The following is a 19,304-nucleotide window of genomic DNA, read 5'->3' as shown; positions in this document are numbered from 1 at the left end:
ATTATTATTTGTTTTATTGTTAAGTTTCCTCAAGTAAATGCATACTTTGATAAGATTTACCTTTTGCGTTTTTTTTCTTTATTTAGGATTGTTGGGATAAGAGTGGGGTTAGTGCACTTAAACTGGTTTAAATCCCCAGTAAATTTACATTTTACTGACCGTTGTGACATACCTAGTTTTTATATATATATATAGTATATATAGTATATATATGCAATTTGCTGTTTGTGGAGTTTTGTGCTGTTCTTACATGTTTCTTGTTTGTGATTTTTTGTTTTAATGTTCTATGTCTTTGGCGTTTACCCAGTGCCATTAAACCGGGGTTATGTTTGAACTTTTTTGCTACTGAGCTTCTTTCTCTAAAACAAATATGTGTATTTTTGTGATTTCATTTTTCTGTTAGAGAACCTTACACAAATGAAGGCAAACAATTATTGCGTATACAGGAATGTATACATCAATTTCTTCAATTCTCAGCAAGTGTTATTGCCCTTTGTATTCAAATAAGTAATAATTTCAAATGAGATATTGAGTTAAGCATTTGAATTTAAAGGTAAAAGGAAAAAGTTTTTTTAGAAAGATGTCAACTAAAGAATATGTTTTTTTCCTTTTTAATTTGAGGGATTTCGAACTAATGAGCAGTGAAAGCGATACAGCTGAGATAAATATATTACTTATGGATCAATATGAAAACCCTTTTGCCTACAAATGGCCTCCAAGTGTTACCTAGATAATTGAGATGGAAGATTGATGTAATCCTAATATGTCTGCGTTCATGCAATACCATTCTTTTTCCGATACTGGTTGTAAGTTTTAAACATTTCAATTCATATACATTTTCAGTTTTGCTTTTATTTTATTGTATAGGAAGACAATGGGTGAAGTTTCTGGCAAGAAACTCCAGCCAGACGCATTTTTCCTGGACACGCCGTCCTGCCAGCCATGCTCACGGGATGAAGAATTCCTCACAGCCGAGGCCTTCTGCACTGTGTGCAAGGAGTTCTTGTGCTCTACCTGCACAAGTGTACACCGAAAACTCAAGGTGTCAAAGGGACATACAATCCAGGACAAATTCAGCATGCCTGGTTCTATAACAGGCCTAGAAAATGAAATGAAACATGAAGACCAAGACAGTCAAAGTTGTGAGAAACATCCGTCAGAGTTCATTAAGTACTTCTGTCCAGAACACCAGGTTTGCTTATGTGGGCACTGCCTGGCTTTGAAACATCGGAACTGTGAAGTTGAGATCATATCCGAAATATCAAATGATTTTAAAGATAGCCAAGAATATGAGGACATTAATGCAGACATTGCACAGTTGCTTGAAGGAATCGATAGATGTTCTATTGACGCTGAAAGAAATATCAGTGTTGTTCAAAGGCTTGGCGAAAGAGAACTTTCTAAACTTAGGAGTTATCGCAAAGAGGTGAACAAGAAATTTGCAGATAGGGAAAAGGAACTAATTGATCTTATTGAAATTAAAAGAACTGCCGACGAAAACTTAATGAGATAATTTCAGACAATATGTGTAAATTTAAAAACTGAAGTGGAAAATGTGACCCATGCACTTAGATCACGAGAAAATAACCCTATCAAGTTATTCATTGATGCAAAACGTGCTAAACCTTTTGTCAATGACATGCACACAGCACTAGATAACATATCGAAACAAAATCAAGTACATCCGTACAAGTTTGAAAAAGATCCTGACACAGAAAAACAACTTCAATCTACAACAGGTCTTGGAACAATCAAAGATATTGATTTCCAAATAAAACTTCTAGGACTTCGGTGTCACGGTATTGCTTCCAAATGACTTAAGTCCAATCTAAGTTTCGTCATAAAGTATTTTCAACATGTATAATCTGCATCTTGTCTAATATGCATCTACGAAGTTTTCGTTCCTAAATAATGTATTGTATTTTACTTCTAAGTTCCACTTATCGAAGAATAGGGAGAGCTATACTTCTCAACCTGGAGTCGGCTTCGGCGTCTCAACTTGGTAGCGGGTTTTCATATAAGCTCATTTAAAGGGAATCGCTCATGTTTTTAGAAAATGTACTTTTTTTTGTATGACGAAAAACAGTGCGGCAAATCATTAGTTGTGTTTAAACTAAGATACCAAAAGTTGGAAATCCTCAGCAAACGTTAACATTTGCTAAAATATCTTCTTTGTACACCACAATTTTCATTAGCGTTAATAACTGTTATTTCCATATTTTTTTTTATTTTACCGGCGTGGGTTTGCATCCCACTAAAATCAAAAAAGGTTTTTAGACAATAATGACGTATTTTTCTACTATTTCGATATCATATAGTAATATGAAAAAATTTCAGATGCATTACCGGGAAATATATTTTTTAGTCAATATAACAAATACTACATGTGTCATTGGAACTTAACACAACTGTTCCCAAACATCCAATTTACGTACTTAAACAAGTGCACTAACTCTTATATTAATGCACATTATGGCCCAGAATTATTCGACATTGAAGCTGTATACAAAGGCTCTCAACCATCCAGCTATTTAACTAATCAAGTCATATAATTATCTTGTATGTTATGCAAATGATGTCCCTTTATTATTCTATTTTGGAATTCTGGTTAAAAACGGAGAAAAGTCGAGAGCGCTGTCTCTGTTACAGCTCTTGTTTAATTTAATTTGACCTTTTCACCATAATGCTTCATATTTACATTTTAGATAACCTTAAACAGCACAATGAAAAGTGTAGCAATCCAGTTGCTACTTTTCCGGATCATCAAAATATAACTTGGTTTAACCAGTATTCTTTGCAAATAATAATAAGAATGAGCATTGTATAGGCAAAATAGTTTTATGCATATTAACGATAAATATTACTCGTAGAAAAATGAAATCTAAATACCTCTTTTTCACCTAAGCTTGTGCTACAAGGGAGAAGGATGGATGAGGGTGAAGGTTTCAGGGTTATAGCTAAATAGAGAAGTAAGGTTGCTGCACCCTGTCCGTTTTTGGTAGCACAATTCTGCCCTGAGTAAAATCATAATGTGCACCCTTCTGCCTTCATATAATTAACTACTTAAGACTGTCAATAATTAATTTTGTTTTGATTAAAATTTATGATATGATTATAAATCCATAAAAACCTTACATATTTGGAGTTGAAACCTAATATTACTTCAATAAAACACAATTCCTACGATTCTCTGTCAAATTCATAATGTACTACATCTTCACAGCTCGATACAATGTAACCTTTTCTCCCTTAGCATCTTAACCCTCTTTTGCACCACCATCAAAAGACCTGGCTAAAACCCTAGTTTTGCAATGAACAATCCAAAACTGCCATGTACACACTTTGTATACATCTTATTCGCGCAACTAAGGCCTCTTTAAAATAAAAAAACCCCTTTCATTTGAAGGTAAAGTCTCACTGAAATCTTCATCTGACATCGATGATTGCTGGCTGTCCAGCATGCTCCTTCTGCCTGGAGAAAAACTGCTGCTGGCTGACCGTGCCAACAGCACAGTGAAGCTAGTGGACCTGCAGACAAACAGCTTGATGTTCCAGGCCAGAGTGCCAGGTAAACCATGGGAAATGTGTCTTCTCCCTAGAAATATGGTGGCTATTAGTCTTTTTTATGAATGTAAAGTTCAGTTCCTAAAGTTAGGGAAACAACTTCATGTATCAGGGACATCATAAACGTAGATGGACATTGCCATGGTATCGGATACCATAACCATAGACTGATAGTGGGATATTTAGGTGGGAAGTTGGAGATACTTGATTTGAGAGGGACGGTGATAAAACAGTTAGATCCGGAAACCACTATGTATAAAAACAGACAGTTTGTAAGTCCTTTTTCAATGACAGTGGTAAGTGAATGTCAAACGGCAGTCATCTATGTCTCAGACTTAAGCAAGCACACCATCACCAAGCTGGACATGGACCTGAACATTCTCCAGACATTCGAGGACCTTGCCATGAGAGTACCAACAGGCATCACTGCAGTGGGAAACCAGCTGCTTATATGTGGTTGGGAAAGTAACAACATAATGTGCCTGGACCTGCACAGTGGCCAGATGACCAAGCTTCTGTGTGAGGCAGAAGGGATGCAAACACCAAAGTGTGTTTGCTTCAGCAAGCAGCAGAACAAGCTTTATGTTACAAGTCCTAAATGGGCACTTGCATTGAGAGTGTATAAAGCCTCCTTATTTGAAGATATCTAATCGGGACACGAATATGTAAAGATTATTTATATTTAAGTTAGATGTTCCCACATGACACCTGCCATAATGTGAATAATGTAAAATTACAAGATGTCCTCCGAAATCAAATGCAAATATCATATTTACTGCAAAGTTTGCAGATATAGGGTATTGACAATACCAATGCACAAAAAGGTACAAAATCACATAATAAAAGGATACCATTAAAACACTAGAACTAGAAGAGAACTGATGATTACTCCAGACACAGCCTGGACAAATGAATTGTTAAATGCAACACAATATTTCAAGACATTTTTTTACAAAGTGAAGATCATAATTATTGTTAGACAGATTAATATATCGAAGAAATTAGGTCCAAAACTGCTCATTCTAACCAACGTTCCTATTAAGTTTCACATGTGTAGGTGTACAACTAGGAGGTATATGCAGCACACTTCTTTAAAAGGGACAGGACACGATGGGAAGCGATATAGGCCCCCTAACCAAGATATAACTATACGGGAAGCGACACCCTCGTACATAGTTCGCAAGATATAACAATCTGGAGGTATATTAGTTATGTGTTAAATGAATAGCAACCTATGTGAACACAAATAAAAAGGTGGAACACTTTTAGCCAGTGTTAAAGAATTTGAACTGAAAACGTTATGAATGATGGAGCTGCTAAGGACACACCAAAGCTGTCAGACGCTTTAAGGACAAGAATACACATCAAGAAAAGCAGGTTAAACTTGTCTTGTTCATAGACATTTTTCAACAGACAGAGAATACAGTCCACTGAGGCATTGGCAAATACGAAAATATTGTCGGCATTCAGGGAGACATCAAAGACGTCAAAAAATGCTTCAACGTGCCGTCGGCGTGTCTTATTCACCTGGAATATTGCAATATATGAACATTTATGAAAAACTATATAAAATTATATAGTTTTCATATGGTACTAGTGTATAAACTTTTGAGATGATGTCATAAATGAGTTGTGTTTTAAATGTGAGCGAAATATAGTCACGTAATACATGTATGTATTAAGCGTTGTAAATCATCAACTAAGAATGATAATTATTCTGTTTACACTATTGTTTTGTGCATTATTAACATATTCGTTGTTTATATGCATTACATATTTGGTCTTTGTTAACGTTGATTATGCTCAAATTTGTTAAACTAAACTAATTGTAAATATTATATCGAAATAAATATTGTTTAAACCAATGATATATCTAATAAAGCATAATATTCCTGGTCATTCAGTATGGAATATATAATAGCTCTTTACTAAAAACACACACACACAAAACAACAACAACAACAACATTATAGTGACTTAATCTAGGCGAGTTTTTATCAATTTTAGTTAACTTGTACTGCTGTTGTAAATAACCCATGTGAACTATTGCAGTCATCTCTTCCACTCCAGTATATTTAATCCTGACGGCCCTTAACGCACCGAACAACGGACGCCACCCTGACTTGACGTTTATAGTTGAAGCCTCGACTTGCTCATATATTAAACACAAAATCTACAAATGAAATGTTAACATTTCTTTCATGCTTTACGATGAAATATGGGGTTTTAACAGTGAAATAACAACAGTGAAAATATCAATTTGATATTTTCACTGCAAAATAAGGAGTGAAAATATCAATTTTCAGAACTACTTTTATAATCCTTTGTTGTTACATGTACTTGCCTTGGTCAAAACAGAACACTGGACTTCAGTAAATTATGTCAAAAAAGGTTAAAAAAAAATAAAGAAATATTTTATTAATTTAAATAAATATATAAATGGAAATTAACAACTTACCGTTTATTACCGGTTATCCCGTTTATCAAACATTTTACTGATCTTTGAAGCTGAATGTTCGAACATTTGCTTTCATTCCAAACAAATTACAGACAAAAACAACTGTTCGAACATAAATAAAATTTTATAGCATCGATCAAATGTATTTTGAACTGTTAACCGTTGTAGTACGTAAAATGAGCTTCCTGGAGAATTCACACAACAATTTACAGATAGATCCGATATTTTTTACCCCACCCACATGTCAAAATGTGTCAACAAACAAGCGTGGCATTTACTCTTCTGGAAAACAAACATTTTAAAGCGAAACAAACTGGTCTCTGACAGTAAGATGACTGTATATTAACTTACTATAAAAACACGCGTACATGCAGTCTTAAACTAAGAAGAATGGTTAAAATCCAATGAGTATCCACATTTGTTTTGCTAACACATTTGACCTTCCAAATTTTCATTCTATAAATAGCGGCGTAGTAATTTGGTTAAAATAAAAAGTGTTTTCATTATTTTTTGGAACATTTGTGCACTAATAATACTTCATATTTTACTGTTTATAAAGCTTTGCAATAAAAAACGAGCGAATATTAAGCTATAAGAATGAATAGCAGAGAACTATTTATCAGCAAACCGAAAGTAAAAAAGTTGACAGCTATAATTATGCATGAGGGGCGCCCCACGGGTAGCGGCGTAAAGCCCACCCTTTTCAAAAAAGGGGGTAATTCAGAAATAAATAAAAAAAAAACAAATAAACAAATAAAGCTTCGCCACTCGTGAAAATATGTTTTTCTATGATACTCGTGAAATAAAATACGATCTTACACTGAAATAAACAAATATCCTCTATTTATTAAGTTTATGTTTTGGTTAAAATCAGTACACAAGCGTACGATGTCAACTCCAGAACCATCAGAACAACAGCAAATGGATTCTATTGCGAGTCTTATTAGCTTTTATATTAATGTACTGCTAAGTGATGCACAGATCACTTAAAACGGTTTACAATACATATGCTTTCAGTTATAATCATCTCAACATATAAAGCCAAATACAATGATCATGTAACTGACGCCACAAATGTTAATTAACATTACGCAAATGGGGGCCTGCTTCCGACTCGTCACTTGCCGGAGTTTGTTTGTCACTGATGGTCAGAGAGTCCATTTGATTAAACAACCACATGCTATTCCTTATTGACACAATATAATAATTTGGATCAGGTCATTAGACTTTTGAATGGTTCAATGACAACCAGCATAATGCTATTTCCATCTATTTACAACAGCGATCAACTAGATTGACATCATTTCGTATCAGAAACGTAATCTGATTTACAAAATAGAATGTTTAACTTACTCAGATCTCCATGACAAAGCTCCAAATAAAGAATGTTCCTACCTGATCCTGCACATTTCCCTCACAAAGCCCCAAACAACGAATTACCATACCTGGTTCTGCACATCTCCCTCACAAAGCTCCAAACAACGAATGAGCATACCTGGTTCTGCACATCTCCCCCACAAAGCTCCAAACAACGAATGAGCATACCTGGTTCTGCACATCTCCCTCACAAAGCTCCAAACAACGAATTAGCATACCTGGTCCTGCACATCTCCCTCACAAAGCTCCAAACAACGAATGAGCATACCTGGCCCTGCACATCTCCCTCACAAAGCTCCAAACAACGAATTAGCATACCTGGCCCTGCACATCCCCTCACAAAGCTCCAAACAACGAATTAGCATACCTAGTTCTGCACATCTCCCTCACAAAGCGCCAAACAGCGAATGAGCAAACCTGGTCCTGTGCATCCCCTCACAAAGCTCCAAACAACGAATTAGCATACCTGGTCCTGCACATCTCCCTCACAAAGCGCCAAACAACGAATGAGCATACCTGGTCCTGCACATCCCCTCACAAAGCTCCAAACAACGAATTAGCATACCTGGTCCTGCACATCCCCTCACAAAGCTCCAAACAACGAATTAGCATACCTGGTCCTGCACATCTCCCTCACAAAGCGCCAAACAACGAATGAGCATACCTGGTCCTGCACATCTCCCTCACAAAGCTCCAAACAACGAATGAGCATACCTGGCCCTGCACATCTCCCTCACAAAGCTCCAAACAACGAATGAGCATACCTGGTTCTGCACTTCTCCCTCACAAAGCGCCAAACAACGAATGAGCATACCTGGTTCTGCACATCTCCGTCACAAAGCTCCAAACAACGAATGAGCATACCTGGTCCTGCACATCTCCCTCACAAAGCGCCAAACAACGAATTAGCATACCTGGTTCTGCACATCTCCCTCACAAAGCTCCAAACAACGAATTAGCATACCTGGTTCTGCACATCTCCCTCACAAAGCTCCAAACAACGAAGGAGCATACCTGGTCCTACACATCCCCTCACAAAGCGCCAAACAACGAATGATCGTATATTATGGTCCTGAGTATTTCACTCGTAAAATTGAAAGCAAAAACATTTTTATCTGGTGCCCCACATCTCCGTCACAAAGCTCCAAACAAAGAATGTACGTACGTGGCTCAACACATTTCAACCGCAAAGCTCCAAATAAAGATTTTTCTCACCTGGTCTTGCACATCTTTATCACAAAACTCCAAACAAAGCTCGTTTTACCTGGTCCTGCACTGCTCCCTCACAAAGCTCGAAACCACGAATGATCATACCTGGTCCTGCATATTTCAATCGCAAAGCTCAAAACAAAGAATTGTTTTTACCTGGTCCTGTACATATTCATCACAAAGTTCCGAACAAAGAAATGTTTTACCTGGTCCTGCACACCTTCATCACAAAGCTCCGAACAAAATGTACTTACCTGGTCATACACACCTTCATCACAAAGCTCCGAACTAACTATTCTCACCTGGTCATGCCCATCTTCATCACAAAGCTCCGAACAAAAAAGAACTTACGTGGTCATGCACATCTTCATAACAAAGCTCCGAATAAAGAACGTTCTTACCTGGTCATGCACATCTTCATCACAAAGCTTCGAACAAAAGAGTGTACTTACCTGGTCCTGCACATCTTCATCACAAAGCTCCAAACAAAGAATGTTCTTACCTGGTCCTGCACATCTTCATCACCAAGCTCCGAACAAAAGAATGTTCTTACCTGATCCTGCACATCTTCATCACTAAGCTCCGAACAAAGAAATGTCTTTCTTACCTGGTCCTTGCATTGCTCCATAACAAAGCTCCAAACTAAGGATGTTTTGCTTTGACGAGCTGGAATACAAAACAGTTTCGCGAAAACCATGTTTAAATATATAAAAAAAATGAGATATGAAATTGTTTTCTTTTTTATCTTGTATAATTGGATTATTATGGCAATAAGTTAAATGCCTTAATTCTCTACCGAAAACTTTTCTGTCTGATACTGCCATCTATAGTTGTTGCATCTTCATTAAAATAGCTTTACGACGTATTGAGCTTAAAACAAATAAAATGATAATAAATAAGTATTGTTCAGGCTCTATCTGCGCAAAAGTTTGTTTATAACAACTGCAATATTTATTATGGATATATAATTTACTGAGATAATTTGAAAAACAAACCCTGTCCTCGAATATGATCACTGGACTAAAAAAGTACAAAACCTGCCCGTTTGTGGATACACGCACGTTTGTGGGACCTTACACATTTCTGTTTTGCATCTTGTGTTCCATACGGCATTGTTACCGTAAAGCTATATCTTCAGTTATTTATTCTTTGGTCCTTTCAAACCATTCGATAAATCAGTGTGTGTCTTAATGATTCTTGCAAATGGGAGTACCACTTCAGTCACTGATAGCGGAGTGGACAGTATTACACCTACCATAACTTTCCATCAAAAGTCTCAATCGAACCGGGTCTGATGATTCATACTTGTGGTGTTATTTGTGCGTTCAAAGGAACTCGCTTCCAAGACAAAAACACGTGTGAATGCTTTTAACGAGTTGCTTGTTCCAGTTTCGTTTGATTCCGATGAAGGTTTTTGCATCATTATGCCGTTAAGACTGACTATAAAAGATTGACGTTCATTCATGTCATATTTGTTAATACCTAAAATATTTTGTAAAAATACACAAGCAGCTCTGGTGACCATGCCCAAATATTACGAAAATACTTGATTCAGTTCAGAATGATTCAATATTACATCTGTTTTATTCTTTTTAAAAAAATACATCCTTATGTATTATGTTAATTAATTATCATTTCCTTACATTCTTAAGAAATGTTAGTAAGAGGAAAAATAATGTGCTTGACCATAAACAGCAACAGCAAAAGCAAATAAAAACAAATGAATTAAGAACATATTCTAAAATATAACGTAAATTTAAAAAAGTAAAATCATATAATTATTTTGAATCATATCATGTTGTCAGGGGATTAAGAAATAGCAATTATTTTGCGATATTGTCACCAACAGTAAAAAACAATGTCATAGCAAGCTCTTGATGATTGAACAAACAAACAAAGGTTGCAACACTAAATAATTTATTCATATATAATGTGTTTATTGCACTGGACAAACTGCCACAACCAAAAATGAAATAAAATTGTTAACAACAACATGCTGAAAATACAACAATTGCCTTTTAAACTTTAACAACAAATAAATACAACAATAGTATATATAGTCTAATCGTAATGCCGCTCTCAGATCTGTTTTGTTGAAATATAATTAGTTAACAGACATATATGTACAATAAATGTTCTGTATTACTGTTGATAAACAACATGTTTAAAGATAACTTGCAATAAAAAACTACTATGCATAATAGTAGAATATTTGGTAGCACATGTATCTCAATAAGTTAATGTTAATAAAGTTTTTTAATTACACTTACACTAAAATCATGAATTATGCATAAATCACTTGCACCGTTAGAATGAACGTCAGAAAATTTGCAGTAGTCAATGCTAGTTACAATTTTGACTTGGCACGAATTTAAGTTCGCTCGAGCCAAGTCTTTTCGACCTAACGGATTTTGGCTGAATATGGAATGTTGAATATGTAGTTTGTAGTGTAACACTACGTACGAAACATCATTGGTCTATGTTGCTCGAACAGTTCTAACATATTGAAAATAAACTAGGACAACGGTACTAACACTATATCAAGTACTTAGTCAAATATATAAACGTTAGGGCTTTATGAACATCCTGTACCTATAATTTTGTTTGGTATGCAAACATTCTTAACTGTACAGTTGCATTGCATGCATTCTCACTGGAGCAATACAACTACATGTACACTATACAGCACAAAACCGTTTGCCGCAATCAATAAAATAATGATAATAGTACATTAATTTTACAGCGACATATCTGTGTTAAAAAATATATTTTAACATACATTGGATACACTAAATATAAACATTGGATACACTAAAATATAAACGTAAAGTATTTAACTACATCAATGAAATAACAATGTTCCCAAAGATTATCGTACATAATACAATTTATATATCAGTTGTTTACCTTGTAGAAATCCCATTAAATACGAGGAGTAAACAGCTCTTTAATGAATATTCGCTAATGAATATAATGTTCGATTATTCAATATGTTTGTCATGTATGAAGCTGTTCAAAAATCCTTCAAATGCATTGTACTTATCCTATAATACTATTTTCTACTATACAGTGTTATCTTGTTAGTCTTTTAATGGTATCCCCTGGCATTACAATATCCCCATTGTGTGCAAACATTGTGCACGCTCACCCCTTAAGCGCATATCGCGGGCAATACAAATATAACACATGGCGCAACCATTGCGCACGTCCATCCCTTAAGCGCATATCGTGGGCAATACAAATATAACACATGGCGCAATCATTGCGCACGCCCATCCCTTAAGCGCATGTCACCAGGACCCGATTCTGTACATGAGATTTACAGCCTCAAACTAATACGTGGAGTTATTGAACTGGTTGGTATACTTTCAAAAGTAGTGCATTGTAAGTATTGTGAAGATGTTGTAATAGTACATGGCAAACTTGTTTTAAAAAAGTACTTGCTGATCCTGAACACAATAGGGAGGACTATGTATAGAAACATGTCGGATATATTTAAATTCAAAAACAATATTCTTTATAATCTCCAAAATCACGCAAGGTTTGTGTCTTTTAATGCAATCCATATTTGTACAACCTTAAAGCCCGTGTAACCATTCGTTTAGCTCCTCCTGTCAGCGCATATCGTAGGCGAGGCAATAAAATATGATTGGCAGCCCCGAACAACTAGGGGAGAAGTGTAGAGAACCGCGAATCGCTAAGTTGTTGAACGATGCACAGGATAGTGCAAAGGGGCTCCCAAAACGTTGATAGAAGTGATGGAACGGCTAGTATACTAGCTAAACTATAGTCTGAATAAAATGATGTAGCCATATTGCACTGTTTCAGTAAAATAATATTACTTCTTCAGAAACTAAATGAGGATTTCATATTCCTTAATGTGTTGATTCTCAAATCTTAACAACAATATCCACTAATCCGATTTTAGTCTCTTTTAATGCTTTCTCCCTCCAGTCCAATATTGTACAACCTTCCAACTCTGTGTAACCATTGGGCCAGCTCCTCCCTCAAGCGCATGTCGTGGGCGTGACATATCATATGATTGACAGCCCCGAACACCGTGGGGAGGAGTGTTGTAAACCGGGAATCACTAAGTTGGTGAAAGAGGCCAAGGATGGTGCACAGTAGCTCTGTCCATGACTGCAGGTGTGCCTCACTATCCTATTAAAATAGATGAAACAGTGGGTATAAAGAAAATAATATTAAGCAGTCATAAGATAGACTGATAATATTTTGCAAATATTCAATGAAAATACTGAAACGCATTGCCAAACAAGCTAGACAGTTGCAACAGAATTGTGCATATTGCCAATACAGTGAGTTGCAATATGAGGTTTATTTATCTACAGTTTTGATATACAAATATGATATTGAAGTGGGTGAATTATCACAAAGGAAACAGCAGTCCCGACATTGAGAAGATCAACACAGCCAATGTTCTCTTCACTGACTTAAAATAAACCTGAACAAACTGCTACTTACCTTCATAATAGAAGTCTGTTGTTGTCTTTCAATGACTTGTTCTATGGAATCAATTGATCCAGATGTTTTCTTTTCTCTCACTTTCTTTTTCTTTTCTGTCTTCGTGTTCACCTGATAAAAGAAACATCTCAAACATATGCTATTAATCATTAATTGAAATATTTAACTAAGTTAAGTATTTCCATGGTGAAATGAATCGTTCCAGTGCAAACTGTTTGTAAAGGTTAACAAACATTACATTTCATTTGAATCAAATGTCCCCTGTCGCCTACTACTAGATGTAACATAGAAGTGACCTGCACCTCAATCTAATTTAGAAGTGAACCTCTATGTTAAGAAGTGCAAGTCGTAATACAGAGAAGCATCGCCAAATATTCTCTCTACTGTCGGCTTTCAGTGGTATTTGAGCAAAGGGGTACATCATACAGACAAAAGGCAGTGAACTTTCTACTATATTTTCTGTTATAGCAGAATTGTTTATTAATTTGCCTTTAAACAAAATGTATGTATTTATATTACTGAGCACCCATAAGCAGACTCTAGTATGGTTCATAAGTTTTAATCATAAAGCATTTGAGATTCCATTATAAAGCTATTTAAACAAAATCTAATATATACACATACCTTTGAAAAAGTTGGCATGGCGTTCTGATTCTTCCTCTTCTTGTACTCTGTCATGAGATTCTTTATCAACTTGTCCGTTGCCAGGTTATACACCCGACTTTCATTTTCATTTCTAAGCTCACGTTTACTCTTTGTTTGCTCTTCGCTTCTCGGCTTAGGGTGATTTGGCTTTGTTTCTGTTGGAATCGTCACAGGTGGTTCTTCTAAACAATAAACATAAATGACATTATTGATTTGAACTTACGTTACTATAGATTATTGACCAAAACACAGATACTCAAGTATTATAATAACATTTACATTTAGAATGGAAGTTTAGTAAAAAAAATAATGAAATTTTACTTAAGAAGTGAGTTTATTTTAACTACTGCAACTTCTGCCTATGTTTATCGAAAAAGTACAATGTATCATAAAACAACCGAAGACATGTAAAGATAAAATGATTCAATCGTATTATCATAAAAAGTGCAGAAAAGATAATGATATAGAATTATTATTTCATACCCTGAATGCTAACAACTTGTGTTGCTATAGACTGCCCTTCGAGCCTAGCTTGAGTCTGCTCAAGCTGTTTACTCAATGTGTTAATATCTAACTTAGTTGATGGCATTTCTGGGAACTCGTCCGGCTGTGCAATGAGAAAGAAAAGCTGTTGTTCCGACATGCTATCAACACAGCTTGTTCCTGACTTGTCGTAAAGGATTTCTATGTACGTGTGACAAAGCTCATCGCAAATTCCTTTTAATTCATTAATGAAAATAACTGCATTATCCGTGACTGCTGGTCCTTTCAGACTAGAAATACACATAGTTTGGCATTTGGAAGCACCGTTCAGATCAGTAAAGGAAGACGTGGCACTATTCCTTTCATTCTGTTCAGTAGTTTGTTCATCATGTTTTGCCTCAGTTTCCATCCCTTCTTTAACAACAAATCCATTTTCTCCTTCATTAACATACTTTGTACCGTCATTGCTTTGCCGTGGCTCCATTTCTTTACCATAATTTTCTTTTCCTTCAATAATAGTTCCTTTCTCTCGACTATCATTATCACCACTTTTCTGATCCTCCCTGTCTTTTTGTTCAGTTAACATTTCCTGAACTGAAGCCTTGTCAATGTCTTTCAAATTGGAGCAAATCTTGATGAGGGTGTGAATGTAGAAAACCATTGAAGCGCCGGCCTGTTTGTAAAGGTTAACTGAGACAGGAGTGTGGGCAACTTTCTGCATGAGAAACTTGAGGCCAGGGCGCAAATCAAAGTCACACGCAAGTTGGTAGGAACTCCTCAGACATGTAAGTAGTTTAACAACTTGTTTAGATGAAAGTTGTGAAAGCATTCCTGTAAAACAGCAAGACATAACACCGTTACAACTCATGATAATAACTAATCATGGGTACCTTAATTTCAGAGTGATGGGCGTCTCAAGACAACGATTGGAAAGACAAGTATAAGTAATATACATGTGTTGACTAAAGGAAAAGCAATAAAATCTGAATGTCTGTCCTCGATTTTTCAAATCATTGTCATTTTAGGTATCATTTTGAATTTGATAATATAAAGATCAGTCTATTATCCATCTATATGGATTATTTTTCCCTTACATACGTATACATCTTTTTTACAAACCAGGCATGCAGGAATTCTCAGCAGTTGTGTTTCCTTCCAGGAGAATGCAGCCAATCGTTTGTAGCAACAGCTGGTGTGACAACAATCCAACAACTAAGCTTCGGAATGGAACTCTGGAAAATCATTATTTAAGTTTAGTTCATAAATTCATTCCCTCTTTCTTGACCAGCTGGTGTCAACATGGAATTAAAACCAAAACTCTGTGGAAAATACATCAACGCTCATCTGTCGATATTTTATTCGAAAAAAGGCATTACTCGAAAATTGAAAAGGTAAGACACATGGGCCTTTTATGTAAGCATTGACCCTGGGGAGATGAGTATCAACAACAATAATGACAGTAACATCAAGGCTATCACATACTCCTGACTTTTTTTGACATTATATAAAATATCATTAGTTTGATTAAAACAATTGCATTGGTAATTGTTAAAAGAAACAGATACATGTAAGCCATTCAATACACTAGGATTCTGACACTACCACTAATTGTATTAAGACCTTTAACCTTATTAATCCTCATTCAATACAAACTTCACAGTCCTTGTTATGGGCCTTGCTGCAGAAATGCATATTTCACCGTTTCTATGTGAACTAAATATTTTGTTAATTTCTTGATGAGTTATGGCCGAGTGTTTGCACAATGACACTACCAAGGCTTTGCCAATTATACCTCCGTTAATGTTCTGCTCAAAACTGACAAAAAGCTAAAATAAATTTTCAGCCGCTTGCATTCCGATTCACTTTTATATAATATACGTATTTATATTGTAACAATCACAATCAATGACCATTAAAGCACTGGAATTCTATCTAGTCTACATAAGAAAATAAAAAAGAGCCAAAACCAGAAGGATTTGTTTTTAACCAAGAACCCCTTAAATTGAAGCATTTACCCTACTGGTGCGTCATCGGATTGATAAAACTGCCTGTGGATGCAATAGACAATATAACTAAACATAAACTTAACAACTAACACCTCAATTCCATATCACATGTTACATCAATACGACAGTATAAATCGAATTGTATTTTGATCAGTATATTATCAATGTAATTGGTAACACTTAAGATACAGTAATAAAATAAAGGATCAGTTGAATCCATATTAGCCCGAAAGATGAATACAATATGTGATACATCCCTTAGAGTATTATCATGGAAACCAAATGAATAAGAATATAACTTATTGATACGATATGGAGAAAAAATCGTAAGAAATATAAACATACAATGTTCATAGCATTAAACAGAATGATAAAACACTTGAAATTTGAAACATTACCTTGCAAGAATGTGGTCTGGATTAAGACTGTTTTCATATCCTGGCGGATAAAGCAGGAACACATAGGACTTGTCTTCAGTGTCATCTATGATTGGCAACTCAACACTCACTTGGCTGTCCAGGAGAAATACCTGTAAACAATACACTAAATGCAAATCCTGTAGGGATTACATCAAAGAGGTTATGTATTAAAACGTTTTCATCCTCTTTTTATGTTTAACTTGATGGTTACAATGTATTTTATGCAAACGTGTGTAACTATGCACTAAATGATAAAGCACAGTGGAATGAACATCAACTCTTGTTTCGTTTCTTTTTTATTTGAATAAGAACATCAACTATTAAATCAAGAGTAATACGCCTTGTTAGACACATGCTATTGTCTCTGGCAACATGTGTAGCGAGAATAAATAGAATATTTTGAATGGTTTTTATGTATAACCAAAGGTGAAGTTTTAACAAGACGACAACAATCACACTAAGGCCATAGGAATACATCGACTGATCATCCCCCCATATCTTAAAAAAGATGGATAGAAAACATAATTTAAAACTAGCATTGTTTAATTTATGTTTGTCTTGGGATCTTTGTGCCATCGAACATTTAGATATTTGTCTACTGTACTCTTCCTGGTGGTTTCAAATGAATTTAATAACTATGTATACATAATATGGGTTATGTCATTAAGCAATTAGTCACTTTATTCTATCGAAAATATAACAAATGAAGTTGACAAATAAAAAAGAAGCTAAAATATAATGCAAGAAGTAATTTTACTAGTTGATGTTACTGATCTTATTTATTCAGGAAGTACAAATTATTTTATAATAAGTATTATCAAGCCGCATTGAAAGGATTTTAACATTAAGGCCATGGATGTTCACAAAATTATGTTTCCGTGATTTCATGTGGAATTGTTTTTAGAAAATGACAATTAAAAAGTCGGTAAATACATTTAAATAATTGCGTCGTAAAAAGTACATATCACAGCATGCCCTTTCCCCTTGGTCCTTGGCTGATTAGACGGGATTAGTGCAGGATAAACTGCAGTACTTAACATGTTAACTTGTCTATTTGTTTTATGGCGAATCGACAAGTCATAAAATATCAAAATATTGGAGAGATGGTAGTGGCCCATGCGGCTACAGTTTCCATGCCTAGCATTCCCTATAGAAGGAATATTGTTCTTTAATATTAACCATGCAATAATAAGACCCCACCTGTTGTGCTAGATGCCAAACGCGCACAAATTCTGACAAAGTGCAGTCCTTTCTCGTTGCAACCTTGACTTGCCCGATATCCCCGTAAAAGTTCTCAGAGTTTGGATGAAACAGCAGCATGATTTGACGTAAGTTGTATGTGGTTACATTAAGGGCTTGCTCGATGCTGGTGATCATGATGTCCCACATACGCTCTGAGAAATCTTCATGGCCACTTAGCAGAATGTGTCTGAAAAAGCATACACCAAACTAAATTTTAATTAAACCAGCGCAATAATATTTAATGAAATTTGGAGAAATATACGCTATGATAAAACTGTTTCAATCCAGAATTATCCCTGGTCACTTTTTGCATGAACAACCAAGTCTGATTGTGTTTGGTATTCAGACAATTAAATTTTTAGATCTACATTATCCTAGTACATCTGTACATTTATTGAGAAACATCTACCCTCACCTTATACATGAACAACCAAGTCTGGATATGACCTCTGTTGGCTGGGACACACATTCTGCCAACACTGCCAGTGTCTGTCGTAAAACAACTTCTAGCTGGTAGCTTAGGTCATTATTGTCTGTGAAAAATACAGATCAAAGTTTATAAATAAGATTACAGCACTTTTATAATTTTCCCCAATAAAGATTCAGTTCCTATTTCTTTACCTTTTTTATAGAATTGTCGTTAGATCAAGCAAAACAAAAATCAACAAAGATAAAACAGGTGTTAACATTACAACATACTCAGCGATTTTCTTAAATAGGCAAGCACAGTATTAAATGCCATCACTTAAAAAGACGCACTTTGTCAGAACTTACCCTTGAAGTCATGGATAAGATCCACAATAAGGTCAGTCGTGTGACCACAGCACTGTTTAAAGTTGGTTGCACCGGTGTCCCAGTAGCCAAACTTCTTAGAACCCGACCTCGACCATGATTGGATCATAGGAAGAAGCAAGTGCTTGATACAAAACACCACGAAGTCCGGTCCTGTATAAGTAAACAACAAACTTAAGTACTCTTTCTTCTCCAAGAGGTAACATACCAGGGTTATAACAATTATATATTCCTTTCTATAAAAAATAAGATTTGTTTTATTAAACCATTAGTTTCTGTTCTGAGCATATCAAATGAGAATTCAAGAATTACATACGATGTTCAAGCAATCTCAGATATCATTATGGTAAATGTAGGAACTTCAAATGATACATATAAAATGTTAAGAATGCTTATTAAGAAACAAAATCTGTATACAAACCTGGTACAAGGCATGCCGTGCGGAGGAGTTCAAACAGCGTTTCCATGGTATGAGGCTGGAATGACCTAGGGCAGGACGACATTGCTCCTGACACACCTTCCAATAGTAGAAACCAGACGTGAAGAATTCCAGTGTGTTTATCTAGCTCATCTAGAGTTGTGGACTTATCATCTGATGACTGTTTTGTCTTATGGCCTTCATCTGAA

The 19,304-nt window shown here is 35.5% G+C and overlaps 2 protein-coding genes across 5 annotated transcripts in view; one reads left to right on the top strand and one right to left on the bottom strand.

The window, feature by feature from the left end:
- Positions 1-874: 874 nt before the first annotated feature.
- Positions 875-1,513, top strand: LOC128237960 (E3 ubiquitin-protein ligase TRIM33-like). Its single transcript, XM_052953536.1, has one exon. The coding sequence runs from the start codon at positions 875-877 to the stop codon at positions 1,511-1,513; it is 639 nt and encodes a 212-aa protein (XP_052809496.1).
- Positions 1,514-10,394: 8,881 nt separating this feature from the next.
- The window catches only part of LOC128238429 (brefeldin A-inhibited guanine nucleotide-exchange protein 3-like), a 45,502-nt gene continuing 36,592 nt past the window's right edge, over positions 10,395-19,304 (bottom strand). For 3 of the 4 annotated variants that reach the window (XM_052954344.1, XM_052954347.1, XM_052954348.1), the window contains 11 exons: positions 19,099-19,299; positions 18,660-18,830; positions 18,301-18,418; positions 17,844-18,072; positions 16,623-16,753; positions 16,234-16,266; positions 15,338-15,450; positions 14,219-15,049; positions 13,715-13,917; positions 13,091-13,201; positions 10,395-12,769 (listed from right to left, as the gene is read on the bottom strand). In XM_052954344.1, the coding sequence (XP_052810304.1) occupies positions 12,533-12,769; positions 13,091-13,201; positions 13,715-13,917; positions 14,219-15,049; positions 15,338-15,450; positions 16,234-16,266; positions 16,623-16,753; positions 17,844-18,072; positions 18,301-18,418; positions 18,660-18,830; positions 19,099-19,299 (2,378 nt within the window). In that variant the 3' untranslated portion in view covers positions 10,395-12,532. The remainder of the gene's footprint in view (positions 12,770-13,090; positions 13,202-13,714; positions 13,918-14,218; positions 15,050-15,337; positions 15,451-16,233; positions 16,267-16,622; positions 16,754-17,843; positions 18,073-18,300; positions 18,419-18,659; positions 18,831-19,098; positions 19,300-19,304) is intronic. The other variant, XM_052954346.1, reaches the window with a different exon arrangement.

Source organism: Mya arenaria, chromosome 6 (genome assembly GCF_026914265.1).
Source record: "Mya arenaria isolate MELC-2E11 chromosome 6, ASM2691426v1".
Taxonomy (NCBI): domain Eukaryota; kingdom Metazoa; phylum Mollusca; class Bivalvia; order Myida; family Myidae; genus Mya; species Mya arenaria.
Note: the sequence above shows the minus strand (reverse complement) of the source record. Positions and strands in the feature narration are given on the sequence as shown.

Coding starts and splice junctions, on each gene's coding strand:
- LOC128237960 (XM_052953536.1), top strand. CDS start 875: ATGGGTGAAGTTTCTGGCAAGAAACTCCAGCCAGACGCATTTTTCCTG.